The sequence below is a fragment of the Arthroderma uncinatum genome (assembly GCF_011692745.1).
Source record: "Arthroderma uncinatum strain CBS 119779 chromosome Unknown scaffold1, whole genome shotgun sequence".
In the NCBI taxonomy this organism is placed as follows: domain Eukaryota; kingdom Fungi; phylum Ascomycota; class Eurotiomycetes; order Onygenales; family Arthrodermataceae; genus Arthroderma; species Arthroderma uncinatum.
In genome coordinates, this window is record NW_022983863.1 from 1409553 (window position 1) to 1435248 (window position 25696).

The 25696-nt window shown below is 47.7% G+C and overlaps 8 protein-coding genes across 8 annotated transcripts; 3 read left to right on the forward strand and 5 right to left on the reverse strand.

Moving 5' to 3' along the window:
- Positions 1-372: 372 nt before the first annotated feature.
- On the reverse strand, positions 373-1599 carry GIQ15_00431 (uncharacterized protein; the record flags this gene model as incomplete). Its single annotated transcript, XM_033547848.1, has 1 exon — positions 373-1599. The coding sequence occupies one exon, from the start codon at positions 1597-1599 to the stop codon at positions 373-375; it is 1227 nt and encodes a 408-aa protein (XP_033408799.1).
- Positions 1600-2722: 1123 nt separating this feature from the next.
- Positions 2723-3895, reverse strand: GIQ15_00432 (uncharacterized protein; the record flags this gene model as incomplete). The annotated part of the gene is made up of 4 exons (XM_033547849.1): positions 2723-3094; positions 3151-3456; positions 3568-3753; positions 3830-3895. 4 exons carry the CDS (start codon positions 3893-3895, stop codon positions 2723-2725), a joined length of 930 nt encoding a protein of 309 aa, XP_033408800.1.
- Positions 3896-4315: 420 nt separating this feature from the next.
- Positions 4316-6295, reverse strand: GIQ15_00433 (heat shock protein; the record flags this gene model as incomplete). The annotated part of the gene is made up of 5 exons (XM_033547850.1): positions 4316-4996; positions 5058-5829; positions 5891-6017; positions 6080-6116; positions 6194-6295. The coding sequence occupies 5 exons, from the start codon at positions 6293-6295 to the stop codon at positions 4316-4318; spliced, it is 1719 nt and encodes a 572-aa protein (XP_033408801.1).
- A 343-nt stretch (positions 6296-6638) lies between these two features.
- GIQ15_00434 (uncharacterized protein) lies at positions 6639-7400 on the forward strand (the record flags this gene model as incomplete). The annotated part of the gene is made up of 2 exons (XM_033547851.1): positions 6639-6711; positions 6781-7400. The coding sequence occupies 2 exons, from the start codon at positions 6639-6641 to the stop codon at positions 7398-7400; spliced, it is 693 nt and encodes a 230-aa protein (XP_033408802.1).
- A 1843-nt stretch (positions 7401-9243) lies between these two features.
- On the reverse strand, positions 9244-10065 carry GIQ15_00435 (uncharacterized protein; the record flags this gene model as incomplete). Its single annotated transcript, XM_033547852.1, has 1 exon — positions 9244-10065. One exon carries the CDS (start codon positions 10063-10065, stop codon positions 9244-9246), a length of 822 nt encoding a protein of 273 aa, XP_033408803.1.
- A 902-nt stretch (positions 10066-10967) lies between these two features.
- Positions 10968-12888, reverse strand: GIQ15_00436 (uncharacterized protein; the record flags this gene model as incomplete). The annotated part of the gene is made up of 4 exons (XM_033547853.1): positions 10968-11929; positions 12353-12426; positions 12503-12804; positions 12865-12888. 4 exons carry the CDS (start codon positions 12886-12888, stop codon positions 10968-10970), a joined length of 1362 nt encoding a protein of 453 aa, XP_033408804.1.
- Positions 12889-16225: 3337 nt separating this feature from the next.
- Positions 16226-17684, forward strand: GIQ15_00437 (uncharacterized protein; the record flags this gene model as incomplete). Its single annotated transcript, XM_033547854.1, has 2 exons — positions 16226-16882; positions 16941-17684. 2 exons carry the CDS (start codon positions 16226-16228, stop codon positions 17682-17684), a joined length of 1401 nt encoding a protein of 466 aa, XP_033408805.1.
- Positions 17685-18816: 1132 nt separating this feature from the next.
- Positions 18817-25538, forward strand: GIQ15_00438 (UDP-glucose:glycoprotein glucosyltransferase; the record flags this gene model as incomplete). Its single annotated transcript, XM_033547855.1, has 8 exons — positions 18817-18965; positions 19027-19386; positions 19501-20374; positions 20435-20695; positions 20777-23642; positions 24043-24449; positions 24515-25414; positions 25476-25538. The coding sequence occupies 8 exons, from the start codon at positions 18817-18819 to the stop codon at positions 25536-25538; spliced, it is 5880 nt and encodes a 1959-aa protein (XP_033408806.1).
- Positions 25539-25696: the final 158 nt, after the last annotated feature.

Consider the following 25696-nt stretch of genomic DNA (forward strand, 5'->3'; position numbering starts at 1 on the left):
GTTGTTCAGCGACAAAAAAAAATTCCCCAAAGATTCAAGCTTCCAGGGGCCGCCAAGATTCAAACTATATTGGGACTAGTGTTGAGCCGCTTTTAGATTTTGTCTTTTCCAGTAAACCTAAATTCTAGTTATGCTTAAACTTAAACCTCCCGAACCTTACCAGTACAGAATATATATCCCTTTCGTCCTCTAGGAAGAGTAAAAACAAGGAAGAAATGGGTGGAATAGAAGGAGTAAACATAAATGGCGTAGATATATATATATATTAACGTTCGATTATTTTATTGAACTCCGTAGATTACCCCCAACATATCGTACTGTAGCACTGATGATGACAGACACCAGTATAGATGGCTAATATACAATTCAAGCCTAGTTATGAGGGCCATTAATGATCCAGGACAGGTTGAAGCGGCGCCAGATGATGGCACGATGCGACTTTTCTCCGCCCTTATCCTCATACCAGTCACTCTCGACTAGTGCACCGATTTTGTAATCGCTCGTCTTCGTCATGCTTGAGTAACCGCCTTCGTTTCCAACGTTTTTAAGAGCAGCGTCACTCAGTTCGCGACCAAAATCAAACTTAGCAGCGTCCTTGTCGTAGCTAATGCGTACACGCATAGCGGTGCGACGATCCAGAGATGCGGAGTTCATGAAGATAGTCCTGGCTGGTGAGTCACTGTTGTAGCTCAATATTGAGCCCTGACAGGCAGGGTCGGGGAGGCCGTTATCGGTTGCGAAGGAACCAAAGCCAGAGAGAGTGCCGCGAGCTACTGAGCGATGGCCCTTGTCCCGTGGACGATCGTTTCGGACGAGGTTGCCGTCAGGCGTTTGGCAGATGGTGCCCTCTGAGCCAGCGCCTTTCAGAATTTGCATCGACCAGGCGCGGTTCCCTGATGGCCCACGGCCGATGATGTTGCGGCCTTGTGCTGGGATGACTAGTTCTCCTGATGTCAATTTGATACCATTGCCTGGACCCACAGCATCCCATGCCTGTCCCTCTGGAGTCAAAGTTTTGGTCATATCCACAGGAGTAGACCATGTGTCACCGTCATCGGTGCTTTTGGTCAGGTAGAGATGGCGACGTCCTGTCCAAGTAGAATCGATCTTTTTCGTTATCTGCCCATTTGGAAGCTTGTTGTTTCCGCCCTGACTATAAGCACCGTCGTTCATGGAGAGGAAAAGATAGATGGTGTTGCCATCGACAACAGGAGTAGGGTTACCCCAAGTGTGAGGGCCGGTGCCGACAACTTCACGCAATGATTCCCAGTCGCTTGGGTTTTCACCATTATTGGTTGGAGTCTTAGTGCGCTTGTAGACCAAGTTTATATCGCCGTAATCTCGGTTGTTATGGCGGCGGCCTTCCGCAAAGGCAAGGATACGTCCGGAGTTGGTACGGACGACAGCAGGAATTCGGAATGAGTGGAAGCCAACCCCGTTAGACAGTTTGTCTGGAGAGAGCATGTTTTCGCTTTTGAATAAGGCGTATTCCTTGTGGTACTGGGCTGCTTTCCCTGCTGGGTCATCAACTTTCGCCTGAGTAATGGTAGCTGAAAGGGCGACTACCGCCAGGGAAGCTAGCCATTGCTTGACTCCCATGTTGGCAAGTAAGTATCCTCAAATATCGACTCGGGAGTTTGGGGGGGATTATGATGGGAGATTCAGAAGACGTGCTTTAACAAGAAGGCTTGAAGTCTAGATATGAGCCCGATATACAGGCTCTAGAGAGGCTGGGGTTGAAGGCAAGCCAGTATCAGGTCGCCGAGAGCATCGTCCCTTTTATACCATAGCTGCCTACTCCCGTCGTCCGTCGTCGTATCGAGTAAGCTTCATCTCAATGGAACGTCGTAGGGATACTCGGTGTCGATTGGAATATTGTACATTGTACCTCACGCGGCGAATATCCCAAATCTGCCCATGTGCATGTTGCTTTCCATCGCGATTGGTCCTCGTTATGGTTCATTTCGTTTAAGCACTGAAACGTTATGTTTACCCGTCCTCGATCTACAATTTAAAGTCAGCGTGGGGCTCAAGAATCCCAGCATGTGAATCTAAAATTAGAAACAACGAGATTCTGGGGTCGACTTACATGAAGTAAAGAAATAAAGAAATAATACTTTCCGATATCAAAGCATTAATAGTATAGCAGAATGCCATATTAAGACATCAGAACAATTTCGAATTTGAGCACTCTTCCACGCCCGTCCGGTTCATCCGAGGTTGATATGATGCTCCTCGTATAGAGTAAGTAGTCAAAATGCCTCTATAAATAGAACAATCATCGAAGCTGGATAAAGTGATCAAGCCCGGGTTCCGATTGCACCGACTCCGAGGCTCATACTGTGGGGAAGGGTACACTACAATGTATATAAATGAAATAGCAGCAGGGAAAGCCACAGTGCACCCGTCCCGGAAAATCCGAATACGATGAATGCGGTCCTGATGCGGAAAGATATTCGGCTTACTGCTTATGTATGGAGTCCCTAACAAAACTCCGTAGAGACCTTTCATGTCACCCATTTTATAATCCATTGGCATGTTCCTAGATTTGCCCTGAGACTTGCTCTAGGTTCGTCGTCAGATTTACCCTTAGGCTCATCATCGTGATTATCCTCAGACTTGCCCGTTAGGAAAGGGATAACATATAGGGCTACTCAAGGACTGTTGGCAGGGACCTTCGTATGTGTGCTCAGTAGCCAAGGATGATAAAACGAAGTATAATTCAGTCGCTCTCGTCTCCCATAAGGATCGACAGGGCTTCTCTCCACCTTGCAACCTCATGTTCAAGGGCGGCGATTTTAGCCATGGCAGATAAAAGACTGGGATCCTGGCTTTCAACCCTGACTTTCTCTTGGACCCTTACTTCTTCGCCATGCCACTGAAATACATCTCCAGTTTCATCATGGGTCGGTTGCTTCGAGCCAAACAGCCGATCTCGTAAAGAAAATCCGCCTAAAGAAAGGTCAGGGGTGAACGTTGCGGCCGGAGCACTATCTGCCGAGGTGGGTTCAAGCGTGCGAAGATACAATACGAGAGCTGCATCTGAAATTGAGAGATGGAATGAGAGGTGAGGCGGGAGTGGTGGGTCGAAGCTCTAGATATGGAGTCAGTATTGATCATAATTCCGTTTAACCGGAGCGGGGGGCATACATTCTCATGGGCACTGTCCTCAAACCAAGGTTGCTTAATGCCTTCTCCATCTCCTTTCAAAGTTTGCCTTGCTTCAGCCAAATTATCGCCTAGAAGCCTTAATTGGCCAGATATAAAATTCGCATTCTTTGAATCCCCCGTATATGTGCTAATATCAACGATATCAAGGCTATCATTTATTAGGCGGCGAACAGATGAAAGCTGGTTGAGAACTAGTTCTGGGGCTGCCGGGTCGGTTGAAATACTCAGTCGAGTTGAAGGGGAGCCGCGTGGGGGAGGTAGTGAATTTAAACGGAGTTGGACATCCTAGTAACAACTGGTTATTAGTAAAGGTCTAATAATCTGGTGAATTTGACATCACTGATCAAGGAATATTTATTCCAGCTATATATATAGCTTCATCACGAAGAGCCGTACCCCTTTAACAATCTTTGAGCCCGCCCTCGTCACAAACCCCTTCACGCATTCTGACCGCATTGACGAAAGGACGAGTGTAGACCCGTTCTCATTCGGCGTGAGTAGAGTATAGCATTCCTGTAGGCCTTCTCTCAAGGAGGCTAGAGTCCCTTGTAAGGAGTTTAGCAGCCATTGCAGCTCTCGAGACTAATCCACCAGGGTCAGCTATATGTGTAGAAAGTTGATCGTTTGATCGGGGTTCAGAATAGGGTTGGACACATACCAACGACTCCTCCTCCTTCTCCTTTAGCTGATCAGGCGCTAGAGAAGGATACGCCCAGGCAGCCATATTCTAGCTGAGCTTTTTTATTGTTGAGATGAGCTGTGTGTGAGTCGTGGGTTAAAAGATACTGAAGATGTTGTTTATCGTTCGTTGGTTGCGACTTCGAACGTCATCTGTATCTGGTGACTGCCAAGACATCATCACGACCTCGAAGATAAGACGGAACTCAAGTAGATACTCGCGAGTAAGGGAATAACGAATTATCTAGTATTGATAGAAGTAATAAGTCTGGATCGAGATAGGGCATGCCTGCTTACTGCCCTTTGCTACGGAAAATGTACGATTGTCTTCAAACTACTTCTTTTTTTATCAACGAAGCATATTAAATTCATCGAAAAAGGATAAAAACATTAACATCCAATATCCCTCTCCGTCTAATGAAGCCTTTTATGTGTGCTTTTTGTATGTCCTCCGTTTATCAAAGATCTATGCACCGTTCTCAACCACCTGTGGAGCTTCCACAGCGCCACGGACACCTCCCTTTCCACCAATCTCGCGGGCGGTTATTTGGACAGCAAGCTGCTCATTAACACTAACCATAACCTCGACTTTACCATTAGGCTTGACGTCGCGGATGGCAAACTCGGCGAGTGGCTTGGCAACGTTCCATGAAACCTCGCGGATTTCCTCTTCTTCATCTTCCTCATCATCAGAGTCGTCGTCTTCGTCATCATCATCAGCCTTTGGCTTAGGTTCTGCTTTTATGACCTTAATCTCACGTGTGCCCTCACAAACACGGATGAGAACATCACCACCGTCCTTTGGCGCGGGGTACTGGGCTGATCGACGGGCTGGGAGAGCAGTCTCGGTGTTCAAGAGCGGCTTGAAGATACCCTTTGACTCGGTAGCAGAAATAAGTTGGACTCCAATGGCGTGGCTAAGGTGAGGGGTAACCGTGACCATCGGGTGAGTGGATTGCTCGATGTCGGCCATTTCGAACTCTTCTATCAAAGAAGCCTGGATTGCGGCACCTCTGACAGCCACATCGGATGGGTGAATGGCAGCAGGGGAAGTAGCTGGCGCGAGAACAGTGGTGGATTCAGAGAATAGGCCCTGGACAAGGCGAGCGATCTTTGGGGTATGAGACGTTCCACCGCAGAGAATGACCTAAAATTCGGTAAGTGATTGGTTGGTAAATTACTTAGATTTAGGGGTAGGATTAACAAACCTCGTCAATATCAAGTAAATCAAGCTCAGCCTTCTGTACAGCCTGTTGGATAAGCTCGGTGAAGTTTGCGAAGACCTTGGCGGAGAGAATTTCATATCTTAGTCGGTTCACGGTTGAAGTAAAGTCGATACCGTTTGCAAGACTCTCGACGCTCAAAGAGGCATTAGTACCGATACTAAGAGACTTTTTGGTAGCCTCTGCCTCAAGCTTTAGTTTAGCTAAGCTTCGAGCTTCCTCTCTAGGGTCTATCTTGTGTTTCTTGATGAACTCCTTCGCAAAGTGATCAATGAGCACCTGGTCCAACTGGGCACCTCCTAGTTCGTAGTCGTGGGCGGTGGCCAAGATGGTATACATTCCACCTCTGGATGCAATGACAGTAACATCGGATCTTGTGCCGCCCAAGTCAGCAACGACAACGAGCTTATCGGTCACAACAGACTCTGGTCTAGCATCATATGCGACGACCGCAGCAACGGGCTCGTGAATGAACTGAAGAACTTCGATACCAGCGTTCTTCGCAGCTTCCATCAAAGCAGATCGCTGAGAATCCGCAAAGTTCGTAGGAACGGTGATGACTGCTGCATTCACCTCTTTGCCGACATACTCAGAAGCGGAATTCTTCAGGCGTCGGAGATGGCGAGTGGTAACTTCGGACACGGTAAGCGTGCTTGACTCTTCGCCGCTAGTCTCTTGCACTGTGAAAGCGATAGTAGATTCGTGCTGCTTAGGATGAGCGGACTGGTGGCATGGTGTAGGGTCTATCGATTTGAACCTAGAGACTTGGTTAGCCAACGGTCTCTCGATTTATATCGTCTTGGGTAGTGTGGTATTACTCTTTTCCAAGGAAGTCTCTGAAATACGCGATGGTGTTGGTTGGATGCCTGACTACCTGGGATTTGGCTTGTGTTCCATGGTATTCATCGCCATCAACATATGAGATGATGGAAGGGATATGGCGATCTAAATTTTTGACGATCAGTCCGTTGGCCCGTATATACTGGATGAGGGGGAATCCCACTAACCTCCATCCTCGTTTGCAATAACCTCTGCTTTTCCATCCTATCCAACGCGCAAGTGTCAGATAATAAATTTTAAAAAGAAAAAGAAAACGACGACTCAATTCAATGGTAGCGTACGGGCGAGGTGTAGGCGATAGAGCTGTTGGAGTTTCCGAAGGAGATACCAATAGCACACCGCTCGGCCGCATCAGAGGCGACGCCAGCAGCTTGGTCGCTCATTTTTATCTCGTGGACGTGGAGGTTATGTCGGCCTCCAGAAGAGTATCTCGTTAACAGAGAATTGAACGGTGGAAAACGGAGTCCGTGGTTAACAAAGTGGCTTGCAACAACACGGCGGAACAAAATTCGTCAAGGAAAAAAAAAAGTTGCCCTCTTTGGGCTTGGAAGGTGTGGTAAAAAGCTTATCGATAGTTGGATAATTTGAACCTAGCAAAAGCTCCACCTCGACCGTTTTCTTACTACAACAACGAGACAGTTATTCAACACATCATGACCGAGTACGGCGTTAATTGAAGCTCTCCGGAAGATTTTGGACCGGGTGTTGGCTTGATCGTGGCTCGCCATGGCTAAAACTAAACCTGAGCCCGAGCTGGTGTTCGAGAGGAAGAACAAGGACCTGCTCAAGATCCCTAAAAGTACAATCACTACACAGCACCGTCGAGAGCCAGCTTTCCAGTTATAACTAACATGATCTTGCTATATAGATGCGCGAATTGAGAGACGCCCAATTCCTCACCCTCCAACCGCGTCTCCTTATGCTGGAGCCAAGGTACCAAAGGTTGTCTATGTATCGACCAAGACACCTTTCATGAGCGTTGCCAAACGCGTGCAGAAACTGCTGAGAGAAGCGGAAAAGCGTGCCACACAGAGTGTTCGTTTGGGAGATAAGAGAAAAACTGGCAAAGACAAGCTCACAGAGCTTAAAGACGCTTCTGAGGCATTGCGCAAGGAGCCAGTCTTCATCAAGGCTACTGGGCGTGCCATTGCGAAGGCTATGGATGTGGGGAAGTGGTTTGATGAAACGGACGGATTTACTACCAAAGTAAAGACCGGAACAGTCTTGGTCGTTGACAACATTGTCCAGAACGAGGAGGCTGAAGACAGATTACAGGACAAGGCAGGAAGGGCAGAAGGTGATACTCAGACGAATGACGGTAAAGAAAAGGGCACAGGGGGGGCTGCTTCTAAGCCGAATGAAAAGGCAGAACCTGCAGGACAGAGGCGGAATAACGCCCTGAATCCTACTGATAAAGATGAATCGGATTTACCAGATTCAAGGACTCGTTGGGTAAACATGGTAGAAATCGCAGTTACCATGGAATAATGACCTATACGAATAACGGAAGGATGAATCTTGACGAATATCCTCACGTCTTGTTTGTGATTGAACGCCTTACCAGCTATCCTTTGGCTGTATCAGAGAGCCGAGAGTACATTACAGATATCGAGCGATGGGCCCATATGTTTACGCCGTGGTTGGATTGAGAATTTACACTTATCGGATGTGAATTATCTCTACCGCTGACGTTTAACATTATGGCGGAGTCGCCCAGAGCATTCCTTGCCAACAGGACTTGGCTAGAAGTTAAGCTACATTGAGGCAACATGCCCTTTCCATTGTTGCTCGTGGATAATATGCGAAGAACGATGGAGTACCTCTGGAGAGCCAGCACTATGCTTTTCACTGCCTCCCTCTCCATCGGATGGATATTATCTGAGAATGCTTTGCTCTAGCTTTGCATCATGTTACCGTTCTTGGCATGGACTTTACTGATGATGTCACAACTTTTGGCCGCTCTCAACGTCGACAGCATCAGTTGAACAAAAGAACCAGCATATCATCTGAGTTATTATCATTGTATATAACGAGCGCTGTTTATAATATCGCCTTTACCCTACCTTCCAGCCTCTCTAGGTACCAAGGACATGCTCCGGAGTATAAGTGGCGATTATCACGGACCCCCGCTCAGTTTGCCGACTTAGGGCTTCAAGATGCCGCTTTGAAGTTAGGATACTCCCTAAGGCCTTCGAATTTATGATATACTAGGGTATCTTAAATCGGTTACCATGTCAAACGTTGCTACTCCGCCCCCTTCCTACAGAGAATCAGCACAAGCCCCCGCCCCTCCTTCGCTGAGCCGACCAGAGCTATCACCTCTGACCCTCGACGGCAACCTCATTTACCCAGTTGTTCCTCCGTCAACAGCTCTCTACGAACTATCTCACAAGTTAGATGCTAGATATAGCAAGATTGGAATTTCACGGCTCTGTCCGAACAGAAATGGCGCCCAGTATGGCAACATACAAAGCAAACACTTATATGATTTCTCGCGACCTGTATTTTCATCTTGCGCGGAAATAGTAGGGAAAAGGCGGAACTGTCTCTCTGCTGTTTTATCTTTGCGCATGTCTCGGGGCATCCTAAAAAGGGGGTGGGCGCTCTTTCGACTCCGTCTGAACGGGCAGACAGACGATCTCATATTTCGCATCAGGCCCAGATATAATATGGAAAAACAGGAACTTCTGCAGTGGGAAGATGCCAACCGGTCCCTTGTTGCCATAGAGTCTGTATGTATACCCGGGGGCTCGAATATACGGCCTGTACTACACATTATACGTGATTTGGATGATACACTGGTCGATGCGCTCGTGGCTGCATGGTGTGCAAAGATATGGATGGGAGAACAGTTTGCAGCAGAAAATAAGAAACAGATAAGTATAGATCTGGGTATGTATCATAATACCTGCTCCTCGGGTTAACCAGTCTGATGGAAATACGTTGCATTTTCTTACTTGAACACTTTAGCTCAACAGCGGCTTGAAAACGTATTGATTGGTTGAGCACGATTATATACCGTTGATTATCGGGTTCCAATCTCAGTTGATAACTTGCCTTTGCTCAAGGGCATTAAGGCGGAGACTGACATTTGGAGTTATACGACCAAAGCGACGAGGTGTTGTTTAAGGAGGGCTATTGGAGTATTATATCTTCTTCTTGTGTTCTGATTCCGATTTTTGAAGAGGGGAAGCTATTTGAATATAAACAATCGTTTTTAGTAACCTGAAATCGCTAAATATACCCAGTCTATCAAATAGATACATACAACCTCATAAGTCCAACGCCATGTAGCAATGCAAACATCAATTTCAATGGATCTAGCTTTTACTCATTTACCTAATCCCATCTCCTTCAGCACTCTCAAAACTAACTTCTTCTGGCCCAAAACATCCAGTCTCTTATCATCCGTCTCTTTTAAACACCGTCCGATAGCAACAACCATCCTAACTCCAACATCCCCCTCAGCAGAACTATCAACCCAAACCTTCCCATTCCTTCCAACAGCGACCTCAAAACCACCATGGCCTTCAAACTTCCTGCCCAACTCCTCCAAAACAACAACACCACCAGGTCCGGAGCCATCTTTCCTCTCTGCCCCAGTCATCATTAATCTGGATGCAAAGAGGGTGGAAACATCAAACACCATGCCACCTGTTAGGGGCCCGAGACCATCAGGCTCTGCCTTCCCAGTCGCAGTGTTAACACAAGCCAATTCAATCTCTCCGCCTGCGCCGACCCCTACAGATAAAACGCGCGCATAAACTATTTCACCAGCTTTAAGTTGCGGCCTTGTCTTCTTCGTTGCTCCCTCAAAGGAGAGTTGGCCAAGAAATGCATGTGGTGAGTTTGGTGTTATTATGCAGTGAAAGAAATCCTGACTCGAGTGATGTATTTGCGCAATCACCAAGTCATTCTGACACGGCGTGTAGCGTGTTTTAGGAAAAGGGAGAACTGAAGTTGTTGTGTTCCGCTTCGTTTCGGACGTCAGAAGCCCCGCTTGCGAGGCTGCAATGATTTGTGTCGAAGCCTGCTGGGGTTCTTGAGACTCGCTCTGTGATGATAGCAGGTGAAGGTTCGGTCCTAACTTGGGAGCATTGGGCTGGGATAGCTGGAGGGTATCGCCAGGGAGGATGATGGTGGGAGATGCCATTATCTAGATGAAGCCTCGGCGCGAAGACCGAGTGTCTTGGCAAGGGCAGTTGAATAAAGATTAACTTATTTATGAAAAGACGATTAGATTTGCGACACGGACTGTTTGATCGAAATAAAGGGTGGTAAGTGCTGTTAAAGTCGAGTTATGTTCGGCCGCCGTTGAAAAGTCGCTTGCTTTTTTCTCTCTTTGAAGCTTCAAACATAAACCCTCTTATCGATAACCTAATAACACGTGATATGGTATGTTTTATGATGGTTGCGCGTTTCATCTTCGTTTAAAAGTTGCATAGTTCTTGCAAGGTAAGTTTCAGATACATCAGAACTAGGAGTTATATAGGTTCTATATAGGTTCTATTGTTTTGTATGCAATAGATCCTTAATAACCCTGTCAAGCGGGCGATAAGATATGCATTATTGTCGCAATGCGTGTTAGGAGCCATCGTCGGTGCGAGTAACCCCTACAGGCTAAGTTTGGTGTGAGATAGATTGTAGAGGCAACTTCTTAGAAAGTATGCGTATAGTGCTCCGAGCAGTGATCCTCTTGTTCCCTGGTAAGGGATGAGGGGGATCTGTTGTGAGTATCAGCCTTCTGCCCGGAGCAAGGTAGTGATAGACAAGAGGCTGCGAGTTGATCAACCTCGTATGTGCAGGAGTATTTAACTTTTGCAAATCGGTTGATCCATGAAAAATACACATAAAGTAATCACGATGCTGGGTTGGAACGGTTACAGTATGCATGTAAGTACAGATCGAGGAAAAGTGACATTGCCAACACTGACCCATGGAGAACAAGGGCTCCAAATCTGACAAGCGACCCGTCAGAGAAGCAGCGCACAGGTACATGAAAAATGGGGTAACTTAGGTAAGTAGTATATACATGGATGGGGCAGGGTTGATTTCTCATAGCAATGTACCTTGACTGATGAAGGTACAACGCCCGGAGAGAACGATGCGTTTAACGCTTGTTCCATTCTCATCGAGACCAATCTGTAGGCACAGCTGGCTCGATCGACCCGTTGTAGTGGTTTGCTTAATAGCAAATGCATGGCTAGAGTTATTCCCCCCTTTCTGCAGTGCCAAGTATGCGGCAAGAATGGAACAGGCACCGGCAGTCGCAGTCTGTTCAACGCCGTCCTGGATCACCCGTACATGCAGACTCGTGATATAGGGTTCCTCGGTGAAATCGGCTTCGTCTTGAACGAAGTAAACTGCCCCATAGTGGCGATGGATGATCGATTCGTCCACAGCTCTCTCCTTCCAGCTTGTATCGAGTTCGGGGGTCGGCGGTTCGCCTGCTTCGAGAAGGTTTACGAGATTGGGACTGTTGGTGAAGTCTACCAAGGTGTAAGTCACTCCTGTGGCGATCGACATTATCGGATACGACGCGTTCATCTTCTTCACTTCCTCGTCCTTGGACAGCCCGGGCTGGACGGCGAGTATCTCATCCTTCTTCGTTTCCCGACCGTGGACGTGGACGTTGTGCGGCATCAGAAGAACGCCAACCTGACGCGCGGGGTCATATTCGGCGCGAAATATCAGATCCTTATACTGGATAAAACACTCCAGGAAGGCAGCCGACGCCGATTTATCTGTTTCCGTTCCCCCACGCGGGCCAGGTACCGGCGTTGCCGAGTTCAGAGGGTTCTTCTGAAATATGTATAACGCGACGCCGAGAATGGCATCGAAAGCCAAAGGCTTGTGTGCCTTTGTGGCGCCGAAGAGTTCCAATTTCCGAACATTCTTGCCAATCTTCTCTTCGTAGAATGGCTCATGTAAGAAAGCGGTGTCATTATAACCAAATTCTATGGCGATGTTCGTCTTCTTTTCCAAGGAGAGAGAACTACCATTCTTCACCAGCACCACTGCAAGTGGGCTTCCCTCATACCTGCCATAAACAAGAGATCGAAAATGTTAGACATCTAGAGAAAGTAACAAAACGATGACCTTGGGTTTAAAGATTGGTTTGATTGACTTGGCTTGGAAAGCATCATTCAGAGACTATCCCCCTGGGTCTAGCTCTGGTCTAGCTCTGCTGCTAGCATGCTTTCAGGCCAAAGAAAAAAAAAGCGAAAGCTATCAAAACGGACAAGGTGGTATCAACCTTTCAGATGAAAACACATCAAGCGTAACTAAGATCGGAAATGTCAGTGATGTGCTGCATTAGAATATTTGGCCAACCATACTCCGTAAAAAGGCGCGAATAGGGTAAAAAAAAAGAAAAGAAAAATCCCGTGTTGCCAGCGAAGCCGAACTTCGCTGACCGGCGGCGACTGGCTGCGACCTACCGAAACTAAGAGGTCCAGCCTCCATTTCCACGAGCGGCACCTTTCCGATGCAGGTCCTCTGGCGCTCTCTCTGCCTGAAATAGGATGTCTATGCCCGAGTCTGCTCGGTGTTTCTGCTCTGCCGGGGGTGAAGATCGTGGTCTCTTTCACCCTTCGGATTTCCACGACGTCAAAGATGCACAAAGCGGCAGGTCACGGGGAAACCCGATGTGGATATACACGTGACCGGAGATAGCTGCGTCCATGTTTGACCATGCGAACACATCAAACACAAGCACCAACAGCAACACGAACAAACACGAGCATACTCCGTACAGGTACACACAGACAGGAGCTACATGCAGGAGTAGACTCGCATGAACCGTGACGACAATACGATGGTTGGCAATCGCCGTGGGATGACGGTTCTCTGCGTCCTCTGGAAGCGGACTTCGAGTGCGGAGGTGGCGCGTCTACACAGCAACTAGTCATGGTGTGCAGCAGGAGCTACGCTGCGTCAGCTAGACTCGCACCGGCGTCGAGAGCGTTGAAGCCATATGGGCGATCAAGTGCGAATCTAGCACCATCCTTCGCGTATGCAATTTATCTTTAGACTCCAGTCGGTTGCCTCCTTAGTGTGCCTCTAAACGTGCCAGCGTGTGTGAATCGACAGGGAGCCTTTCTCCGTTCATTTTATCTGAACACCTCCTGGCCTGAGGGAAGACGCTATTGAAAGCCGTGAATAGCGATAGTGATCACCGCTAGGGGGGGGTTGAACAATATAGCAGCTGGCTTTTATATGCTTTCAAGTCGGGGTGCAGGAATCTGGACAGGGAGAGACCTCCCCCCATACGGAGTACGGAGTACGCTGTAGGGTGAACTTGAGTTCTTACGGCGTCAGTTTCGCCAGCCTCCTCCCTGTGTGGATGTTCTGGATCCGCTGGCAGGCGTGGTTATCGGACATGGGTAGAGAAACAGTTCCCGAGAAAAACACGTTTCCCACCCTTGATCTCCCCGATCAGTCAATTTGACGTTTGATGTTCGGAGCATGAAGTCCATTTGGGAATCTCCGTCTGGGTATGCCGCTCCATAATTCGCCCGTTGGTTCACCGATCGCCTTCTTCGGGTTGATCAGGCGGGGATGCTTTTTCTACGGCGTGTCGTGGGTATGTTCTAGCGTAAAGCCGAGACGTGAACTTGCCCAATATCGATTAGCCGTTTGATCAAATACTACATCGAGCTCTGTGCGTTAAACCCAAAGCCCTCGCTACTCATGGCAAGGATGCAATTCCGAGAAGCCGTTGGCGAAAGAGGCTAAATCGTGGGAAGGCGAGAAAAGCTGAAGAAGACGAAGAAAAAAAAAGGAAGCCCCGGAGGCGTCTTGCGCCTCTCCTTCTCGAGGGAGTAAATATAAGCATAATTGCCGAGCAACCCACGACGCATAATACATAAACGATCTGTCGAATGCTATAAATATGCCACGATGCCAGCGATATCAGGCTGCTTATGAGCATGGGGGAGCGTGTGAGGCTTCGGTTAACGCTAATGTCGAATCAATACGCCACGGAGTGTGTGGGGATAGAGAAAATGAATATTGCTGTACGGAGGTAACAAATCTGATCTGGCACATTTTCGGTCCATCCGCCTATCCTTTTCGCTAAGGTTCGAACCCACGCTTTTCTGCCTTTCTCCTCCCGATCTGATTCGTACATCCAGATTTTGCTCATCTTCCTTGGGGCCGACCGTTTGTACCATATCATTGGGCGCGGAACATTATTCTTTCATCCCATGGCAAAAAAAAAAAGAAGAAAACTGAGAGCTCAACTTTTGGACGCGGGACGTGAGCGGAAAGTATAACAATGGCGCCGTTCGTATTTTGAAAATCAGCTGTGTCCTAGTGGAGGAGCTACCTGTCTACCTGCAACTAGGCGGCCCCCCAGCCAAACAGCGAACGAGTCGGGGTCAATGTGACTGGACATAACAGGATATGCGCACCTCCGTATGTACACACATCTGATATGGGGAGCCGTTTCCTTTCCTTTCCATACCGAACTGCTCGCAGGACGCAACTCTTTCGCCAAGACGGACAACAGGATCGAGCGTGTGTGCCCACCGGCGGCTTCTGGCCCTGGCTGACACCATGGCCGCGCGAGGTTCTTACTGGCGGGAGGGCAACTCAAGAGGCACAAAAAAGAAAATGTTTGTTCATTGACGCGGCACTCCGGCAGGTGTTTATTTTGTTTTTTACTTCCCGAAAAAAAAAAGAAAAGCCACAGACGTCGGATTTTTGGCGATTCTGACGAACGAGAGGTAGAGGAGGGGGAAAATACCCTTCCCTTGGACGAACCTCTGTTGTACAGAGTACAGCAGAGACGCGGCGGTCAACCTGCAGACACTAAGTAAAAGGCACAAGGGAACCTTCCCAGGGGTAAGTCGCTCATAGGGAAGCGTCTCCATCAAATCATATCGCGAAAATTATTATTTTTCTCAACTCAAATCTCCATATCTGCGATTCTTAATCCGTTCAAACGGGGGAGGGCAAAAAAATATTAATTGCCCGTCGGATATGGGGGGACGGGGGGGTGGTGGTGGGTGGTGAATTTGAGTATGGGCGTGGCTCCTGAAATTTCCAAGGAATAGCCAACATATACTTATCTGATATCGTATCGGTATTATTTAGGGTACATAATATAATATGCCCTTCCTAGGATTCAGGGTCTGTCGAGTCGCCCGCAGGATCGTTGAAAAAACCCAAGCTGCAAGTCTAACTGGGCGGCCGGTGAAGGGCTGGGATAGATGCATGGTGACTGCATAAAGCAAAGTAACCTTTTCCAACAGGTCTCGCGTCCTACATAAGTGCAAAAAGACAAGTCGAGGCGAAAAAGAAGAGAGAGAGGGAGAGTTCCTGCAGCACCCATTTTTCCTCGCATGCACTCCGTAACCCTCCAGACGAGCATACGATATGCGCATCGCACCTCTTGGTGACAGGCATGGATACTGCGTTCAGGGCCCGTATCTAACTGATGTTCCCCCAGGATGTTTCGACTAACGAGCCAGCCCGTTGGTAAACCTAAGGAGGATCCGATCTATAAGTACGGAGTAGAATGTGGCGCGCTTGGTTTCGTAGTCTCCACGTACTCTTCGTCCTGCAGGTAAAAGAAAAATAATATACATCTTACAGCGCTTGTTATTAGCTGTGGATCTAGATGTCTCGGGGGGTGGGACAGCCTGAATGTGACGACTCGATCCCATCAACTCACTTTATCTCGCCTTTTCCCTCCTCTTCGTCTTCCGTTTTCCTTCTCCTGTTCCTCGTTTCTCGTTTCTCTTCTGTGCTCGCTCGTGTCCGGTCTCTTAATTGCTGCTGTTGTTGTTGACCAGGAACGCAGGCTACTGACATCGACTATTGATCGAGCAGCCGGATTTTCTCATTCTTCGTCTTCCTTGTTTGTTTAGCACAGATATCAGCCGGCAGTCTAGAGAAGAGAGACCTACCGCTGACCACCAATATTCCTCCTACCACCACCATCTTCTCCTTCTTCCAAGCTTCGGTCAGCTAGTCTTCCCGGTTCGCGGTTTTGTGGTGCAGCCATCAGAGAAAGCAGTGTTGGATCATGAGGACGATGACTGGTTTGGGGAGAACACAAGCGAACCAAGTAAACAAATAAACAACTTCCTGTCAGCATCGCGCGCCTGTCTTTGCAACGCCAGAAACAAGCCATCTCTTTCACTGCATAGGGAGATCAGCTAGCTCACGCTCTTTAACACTGTCTTCCTCGCGTGGGCTCCTTTCTTCTTCTCTTCTTCTTCACCTTCACCACATCATCACCACATATCTCTGGTGCACTTCTACTACATATCAACAACGCGAGTCTCTGGCATCTGATGTCCATCATGAGCAGCCAGAACTCGAGCTTCTCCTCCAACAGCAGCGAGGGTGCTGCTTTGCCATGGATCCTGGAGCATCTGCTGGCCTATCCCGGCAGCTATGAGATCCCCCTGCGCACCATGTACACTCTCAACTCGTCTCCTCGAACAACGGACCTGGCCAGTCTATCATCCAGCTTGGCTGGCTCTGCATTCTCTCGACCGGCAGCTACTCCATCTCCCGCCAGTACCGCGCCTTCATCTCGCCATGAGAAACAACCTCGCCACGAGAAACAGGGATCAAGTGACTCGGGCATGTCAGACACTGCTGCCAGATTCAAGGCCCAGATGATGGCCCAGATTGCGCAGCTACCTTCACAGCCAGCTTCTCTACCACCGAGCTTCATCACTTCTTTTGTTCGGCGGTCTTTCCCTCCTGTCTTGGAGGATGTCGATTTCCCCCAGGCTCTCACGGCACTGGATTACCTCAGAGACCTGGAAAACCGCCGCAAGAGAGAAGTCGTCAACGCATTCGACAGACTCGGTCTTACCGGAACCGACAATGAGAGATATGAACTCTCAAAACGGTATCCAGGAGTGCTCGCTTGGGTCAAGGCGATTGAAGATAACGAGAGACGCGTGATCGCCCTTTATACCCAGGTCTATCTCCGCATCAGATGTTGGGTATGTTCGATATAATCTCCTACCCTTAACATTTCTCTAATTTGCTAATATGTTCTAGGCTCTCGTCAACGAAATGCTTCTCACTCCATTTAATAGGTACAACTGTATCGCATTATTAAACACTCTTTTCCCTCCATTGGATTCCAGGCCACCCACTCCACATCTTAATGGGAAACTACTACTGGATCATCGCATGCGTTTCTATGACTACATCTCCTCCTTTGAGAAAAAGGGCGTACAGGTGCTGAAACATGTCATCGAACAAGATAGACGGCCTGGTGAGAAGACTGGTTGGCCCGTCGCAAGAGACATGATCGACAGTTACCTCAACCTGGCGAATAGCATTATCAACCAATGTTCCGAAGTCACCGGTTGCCAGCACTTTGAAGATGCCGCCGACGCTGGACAACGAAAGGGAAGAAAGGTCGACTCAGGCATCAGCTTCACATCGTCCGAACGCCCATCTACAAGCGGCAGTTCTAGCAGCAGCGACAAAAACTCGACAAAACCATCCACGCCACAATCGCAAATCTCCCAGCCCAAGGCTTCGAATGGGTCGACTCTAGAGAGGATCGCACGGGAAATCAAGAAACTAAAATCGCGCGGCGACCTTAGGGAGGCGGTAAAGGAGCCCAAGCGACCAAGCACCGTTAAGAAGATGAAGTCTTCCAGCCTCCTAAGGGATACCATGCGAAGCTTGTCCATGAGCGACGAGCCATCCTTTGACCCAGACAAATTCAAACAACAGAGAAAACAGTGGGAGGCAAAGAATGCTCACAAGCTCAAACAAACAGCCGAATGAGCGCATGCATTTGCCTTGAATGAATTTCACGAATTTCTCTACGTGTCATACCTCCGCCACAACCAGCACACCCACCCATTTTTTCCTCCGGATAACCTCGACGATACCCCGATTCGCATAAATATTTTCCGTGCTACCATCCACTTTCGTTTCTTTTCTTATTTGGCGAACTTTCAACAGCCAAACGTTTACTACTACTACCACTGTCCCCAAACCACTGGACTGGCACCAGATTTTCCTTACACCAGATCTCTTACCACGGACGACGCAACACGATTCTCTTTATCAGGCCGGAAATAAAAGAGAATTTTTCTGATTTTATTGTTTTTGTTTCTTGCAAATGGCGCACGGAGATTAAAGGTCTTTCTATGTCTCTCGCGAGCGGATTAAGTTAACTTTTCCCATCCAACAAACGAACAAATACCCTCTTCACCACCCTCAGGTTAACCAAACGCTCGATTTTCATACCCGACAATAGCGATTTCTTTTGCAGGGAATAGCCCCATTGGAGGATTCGATTCTTGTATCTGTTCTAGCTATGGCTTCTAATGCCTCCGATATTTTGTCTCTTTCTTGAGCTGGATGTTGGCCCCCTTTGTTTCTCTCTACTTTTGATGTACGCTTTGATGCTTGAAAGCCTGACCGACTGTACCCTGTACCCAGCGATTGAAAAGTGTTCCTATTAATTATTAATCGCTAAAAGCCGCTTCATAATAGTTAATGCAGATATGGAGTGTATGCTGCGTATTATAATAAATATAATTATTTAATACCATTCATTTTCTCTGTCGTAGTGAAACTGATGTCATTTTGAACCTGTCTGTCCAGGGTTGATGATGTAAAGAAAACCCGAAATGTGGCCAGAAGGAGGCCGCAAGCTCCATCGGCCCGCGGAGTGGGATCAAACAACAACGTCAGCCTGGACTATATAGCATACATCGCACCAATCCGTTTGGCAAACCGTGCCAGATCTCATGGCGACTCGGTATTCTTTCTAGATATGCATTTGCAGAAGAAATAATTAATTTGAAGCTGCCCCGAGGCCTATCTCCGCCGTTATAATAACCTCTGAACACGATTGATTTATTGATTCCCTTATGCTCAGAGCTGGAATTACAACGACACAGTCCTAATGTCGTTCATAAAGCCATGGCCTCTACGGCCATTGAAGCTATTTCTAGCTGCCATTGCGCTTTTCCCAAATGTGGCTCAAGCAAGCCCGTCGGTCAACGTGGCCTTGAGCGCATCATTCAATTCAGCTCCATATCTGATGGAACTCTTGTAAGCTGATTCGGTTACAGTAATATAGTCCACACTGGCTCTGGCTGACTGATAATATTAGGGAAACAGCAGCTGAAGAGAATGCGACGTCCTACTTCCCCCTCCTCGACCGCATCGCCGACGGTAGATTCGCGGATGCCACCACGGAGAAAGACCTATACGAACAATTCGTCCAGGTGCTTAGCGATGAAGGACATATTACGAACGCAGCTACTTTGTCGTCATTCAAGTTTGCCCTCTCGATTCGATCTACCGCGCCCCGAATCCAGGCTCATTACCAGTACTATAATACCTCCGTTGAGAATTCATTGATGGCGGCACAGGACGCGGTGTGTCAGGTCTGGGCTCACTACGATGGAGCCCAATATTGTTCGCCTACTTTAGAGCATGCTCAGCAGCCTTTAATTGCTGGAAGGGACGAGTGCGTGAGTCGTGATTTGTTAAAGATTGAAAAAGACGAGATATGAATGATGAATGAAACAAATGGTTGAAAGACTGCTGACAAGCTAATTTGCTCTATTGCTTTTATTTCCAGGTCACTTGAGAAAATGCTTCCTTTTGATCGTATACTTGCTGTTCCAAACGGTGACGACGATGAAAGCCAGCAATCATTAGTTTTATACGCGGATATTACTTCACCTCTTTTCAGCGAATTCCACAAGGCAGTCAGCAAGAGAGCCAGAGATGGCGAGATCTCTTATAGGGTTCGTTATCGACCTTCAACAGCTACGACTGGACCGGCAAAACCGCTTTACGTTAGTGGATATGGTGTTGAGCTTTCTCTAAAGCGTACCGATTATATTATGATCGATGACCGCAGTGAAGAAAAAGGAGACCATAAAGACACAGTGACAGACACGAAACCGACGTTGGCTGTCAATGGTCTAGCAGAAAGCTCGACTGCAGACCTGGAACCTCTCTCTTCATCCGAAGTGTCAAGCCTGGGATTAAATGCAGCTAGCTTTGTTATGAATAGTGATGATCCATTCGACACCCTGACAAAACTATCGGATGATTTCCCTAGACACTCAAAGACAACCGCCAGCTTCAATGCTACCCCTGAATTTCTCGCTGAGTATAGAGAAAACAGGGAGGAAGGGTTGCAGCCCGGTATAAACACTATGTGGATCAATGGAGTGCAGATGGCACCTCGGAATGTTGATGCTTTTTCACTTCTCGCCCATTTAAGACAAGAACGGAAACTCTTGAACTCTCTTAATGAGCTTGGTTTGCCTGCACAAGACGCAGTTAAGCTTCTATCTAATTCCGCCATTTCAAAAGCTCAGACTGTGCAAGGAATCCAGCGATATGACTATCGAGACGATATTGAGGGAGGAAATGTCATTATCTGGCTGAATGATCTGGAGAAGGATCCTCGCTATGAAGATTGGTCAAACGAGATCACTACTGTAAGTCCAATTAACTACCCCAAAACTTTTTGAAATCCCGTCAATGCTGATGAGATATAGCTCTTGCAACCGATGTATCCTGGCCAGTTCCATGAGCTCCGCCGTGACGTCCACAACGTCATTATACCATTAGACTTGGCCGATAAAGCAGATATCACGATGTTTGTTGAGGAAATGCAAGCGTTTGTCCTGAATAAGGTACCTATTAGATTTGGACTGGTTCCCATGCACATCAGCGAACTTTCGGGGGATCAAGCGAAAATTGCGTATTATTTGCAAGATGCTTATGGGCTGGAATCGCTTTTCAGCTATTTTACAGAGGTACGTTCTAGTTAAAAAGTTTCGCGTATCCCTTCTAAGCTGGTATTCATACTTGAACAAATGCTAATCCGTTGATAATAGATATACTCGACACAAAATTTCAAGGTTCCAAGTAAAACTAGCTTTGAGGCCGCTGTCAAAGACAGAGAACTAAAGGAGGATCGATCTGCTACCTCATTGGAAGACGTTTTGAAGTCGCCTGAGCTCGATGCTGCCGTTTTGAAATCAAAACAGTACCTTAAACGACTAGCTGCAGATGGAGAGAATCCCCCCATCTTTGCAAACGCCGCACCTCTTGAACGGGGTGAAAATTGGATGCATTTCCTGATCGACAGACTTTTCAAGGATGTGCAGGGTATGCAACGACGTATCTACGAGGGTGTCTACAAGGACGATGTGTGGCTTCCTAATTTTTACTTGGAGGACGCATCGCCAAAGTGCAACCCGTTAATTGTCCCCGAGGATGCGAGCGACGTGACTGTGAAAAATATAAACGACGCTTATATTAAACATAAGGACGCGTTTGAATTAATCCCCCGGATACCTGGGAAGAGTGACTCCTCTATTGATAAATGGGCGCAACTCGCTCTTGCAATCGATCTAGATGATGAACACAGTGCGAAACAATTGGCTAACGCGGTCGAATTTTACAAAGCGAACCCTGAAGTTGAAATTCTTCTATTGCATAACCCTGTTTCGCCAGCTGAACAAGGCAGCAATGGACTTTCTGCCAAGATCCATAGCCTCCTTGGTGGTGGACGCGAGATTAATGTCGATGCTCTGATTGCTTTACTCAAGAAAGAAACAAGAGACGAGAGTCAACGGGACCCAGACACCTCGTCTAGCATTGAAAGCTATTACTCATCCATTCAACCATTGCTTTCAGAGCTAGGGGTCACAGGAGGTAGCATACATGTTTTCCTGAACGGAAGGCTGATAGGACCACTCAATCAAACAACAATCCTAGATGGTCAAGATCTGGAGTTAGCACTGCAGTATGAACGCTCTAAGCGTATTACTCCTGTGGTGAAGGCTCTCGAGGCACTCCAAGCGACTGATAAAATTCGTGACCACTCGGCCTTCGCAAGACTGACGTCCCTCGTGGCGCTTTCAACGGTTTCGGATATCCCACAAGGAACATTTCAATCTGGCCCCATGGTTCGTACTGATATTTTCACCAGATGGGCAAGCGAGAACTCTGCTATTACTATATCAAACACGGAAAAGCCATTGATTCAAATTGTTGCGACCGTGGATCCGGCAACAGAGGTTGCTCAGCGGTGGATTCCTATCTTGAAGGTTTTGTCCAACCTCAGCGGCGTTTCTTTGAAGTTATTCTTAACTCCTCTGGAGAGCATAAAGGAGCTGCCAGTAAAAAGGTTTTATAGACACGTTCTTGAGGCCGCGCCATCTTTCCACGATGATGGTTCACTAAGACAACCAGGTGCATCCTTCCGTGGAATCCCAGTGGAAGCATTGTTGAATCTCGGAATGGATGTTCCCCCATCTTGGCTCGTGGCCCCCAAGGACTCGGTTCATGATTTGGATAACATAAAACTCAGCTCTTTAAAGGAAGGTACCAATGTTGATGCTATCTATGATCTTGAGCATATCCTGATTGAAGGCCATTCTCGGGATCTGTCGAATAAGAAACCTCCAAGGGGAGTCCAGCTTCTATTGGGGACTGAGAAAGACCCCCATTTCACTGATACCATCGTCATGGCCAATCTCGGGTACTTCCAGTTTAAGGCACAGCCTGGCCATTGGCAAATAACGTTGAAACCAGGCAGGAGCGAAAATATATTCAATCTTGACAGTGTTGGTGGTATGGGATACACTCCAACGCCAGGAGACGAGAACAACGAGGTTTCTCTACTCTCGTTCCAAGGAAAGACACTGTTCCCTCGTTTGTCTCGCAAGCCAGGCCACGAGTCGGATGACGTTCTTGAAGATGGAGTTAAAAAACCAGGTTCAGCAACTAATTTCCTCTCCCAAGGGTTGAATTATGCGTCCGAGATGTTCTCCGGTGTAGCTAGGACGAAGAAGGAGAAGCATGCTGATATTAATATCTTCTCTGTCGCGAGTGGCCACTTGTATGAGCGAATGCTGAACATCATGATGCTGTCCGTCACCAAGCACACAAAACATTCAGTCAAGTTCTGGTTTATCGAGCAGTTCCTATCACCCTCGTTCAAGGCATTCGTGCCGCACCTTGCCGAGAAATACGGATTTTCCTACGAAATGGTTACATACAAGTGGCCACACTGGCTCCGCCCACAGCGTGAAAAGCAGCGAGAAATCTGGGGTTATAAGATCCTCTTCCTCGACGTTCTTTTCCCTTTGTCACTAGACAAGGTGATTTTCGTGGATGCCGACCAAATCGTCCGCACCGATATGTATGACCTTGTCTCACTCGATCTCGAGGGAGCGCCTTACGGCTTTACACCCATGTGCGACTCACGTACAGAGATTGAGGGATTCCGGTTCTGGAATCAGGGGTACTGGAAACGGTTCTTACGTGGCCGGCCATACCACATTTCTGCCCTCTACGTCGTTGACCTCAAGCGATTCCGTGCCATTGCCGCCGGTGACAGACTTCGAGGGCAATATCAGTCCTTATCCGCTGATCCAGCCAGTCTATCTAACCTTGACCAAGATCTACCTAACCACATGCAGCACTCTATTCCTATCAAGAGTCTTCCGCAGGACTGGCTTTGGTGCGAGACTTGGTGTTCGGATGAATCGCTAAAGACTGCGAAAACGATCGACTTGTGTAATAACCCGCAAACCAAGGAGCCGAAACTCGACAGGGCCAGAAGACAGGTGCCCGAATGGACAGTTTACGATGAGGAGATTGCGCAGCTTGCAAGGACGGTTGGTGCGCAAGCCTCTGATGCGGATCATACAGGCCGCAATAAAAATGAAAGTATAGAACCAGAGGCTACGGGTAAGGACGAATTGTGAAGTACCCAATTTTTTACAGTCAAATCTACGAAGTACTACGCCATCGACTTAGAATTTACCAGTCAATATTAGCAACAGAAAGATTGTTTATCATTTATCTCTTTCCTGTGGCGGCGACCTCCGTTGTCCGGGTTTTATCACGTGCATTTCCCTCCATTTTGACCCCCACGCCTGAACAAGTATATATACAAGCCAGTTTCTAGCACATCTACAAGAGTCTCTTAAGACAACTAGCAAGTTTTTAGAACCAGTGGACCTGTCATTTTATATCATGGATACCAGGGTTATGCCGCAGAGGCCAGAAGGGGTCGAAGTAGTTGTTATGGCCTCATCTAGGGCTATCATTTCAGGAGTCCTGACGCCAGCTACTATTGTCATTTCAGCTACAACGGGCAAAATAACTTCAATTTCCAAAACCGTGCTTCCTGCATCCGAATTCTCAGGTCCTAAAACTTCATATAAGGATTATTCTCCGTGGGTCCTTATGCCGGGCCTCGTTGATGCGCATGTCCATCTGAATGAGCCTGGCCGTACAGAATGGGAGGGCTTCTACACAGGCACTCAAGCAGCCGCCTTTGGTGGTGTCACGACAGTAATTGATATGCCGTTGAACTCTATTCCACCAACTACGACGGTTCCATGGCTGCAAGAGAAGGTTGAGGCAGCGAAGGGCCAGTGTTGGGTAGACTACGGGTTCTATGGTGGATTGGTTCCAAATAATGCCTCTGAGCTGAAGCCATTGGTGAAGAATAACGTGAAAGGGTTCAAAGGGTTTTTGATTGACAGCGGTGTATGCATTCTTTATCGTACCATTCCCATATTGAAGAGTGAAAGCAATTGCTAAAATCATGATAGGTTGATGAGTTCCCGGCCGTTTCTGGTGGAGACATTAAATCCGCAATGGAAGAATTGGCAGATGAAAAAACCGTTCTCATGTTCCATGCTGAAATGGCCCAGCCAGAAGGATCATCGGGCCAGAAACATGGAGGGTGCGCCGCGTCCAATGTGCCTCCTACGTCATATTCAACTTTTCTATCATCCCGGCCCCCCAAATTTGAAACTACGGCAGTACAGGAGATCCTATCACTCTCTCATGTTGCACCAAACCTTCCTTTACATATTGTGCACCTTTCGGCGGTTGAGTCGATCCCTCTGCTCCGCGAGGCCCGTGGTAAAGGCGCCAAGATAACTGCAGAAACCTGCTTTCATTACCTCTCCCTAGCCGCTGAAGATATCCAAGACGGGGATACGAGGTACAAGTGTTGTCCCCCGATTCGAGGAAAGGCCAACCAAGATCAGCTTTGGGATGAACTACTTCGCCATTCCTCGGATGGAGTCATAAAGACAATAGTTTCTGACCATTCGCCTTGCACTCCAAACTTGAAGCTGCTTCCAAACCACATTCCCGGAAGCGCAGGTGGTGAGAGACCTGGAGAGAAGGGAGACTTCCTCGAAGCATGGGGAGGAATATCGTCGGTGGGACTTGGGCTACCCATACTTTGGACGGAAATAAACCGCCGATATAAAGGTGGTCTAACCCCCGCGGGAAAGCCGTTTCTGGAGGAAATTGCTCAATGGTGCTGCAGCAATACCGCAGCACAGGTGTCGTGTGATACGACGAAGGGGAAATTAGCCGTTGGCTACGACGGCGACGTATGTGTTTTTGATGATGAGGCGGAATGGGTTGTTGAGCCAAGCACTATGCTATTTAGGAATAAATGCTCCCCTTACCAGGGCAAGACCATGAGAGGTATGGTAAGAGAAACTTGGCTTAGAGGTCGGATGATATTCTCCCGAACTGAGGGTTTCGCAAAAGAGTGTAGCGGCGTCCGCTGCTGATCGAGTCAACATCCACATGCTATACAGGGAGGCTACATAGATCCTAGAATTTGCGCTATATATGAGATTTTGCATTGCACGAAGCCCTGCCATAAAACCTTGATATGTATATTTTGATCTATACGTATTGCAAACATTGAGAAACAACCTACTGGGGTATATAAAATCCAATATCCATTGAAGGGGTTACTTACACCA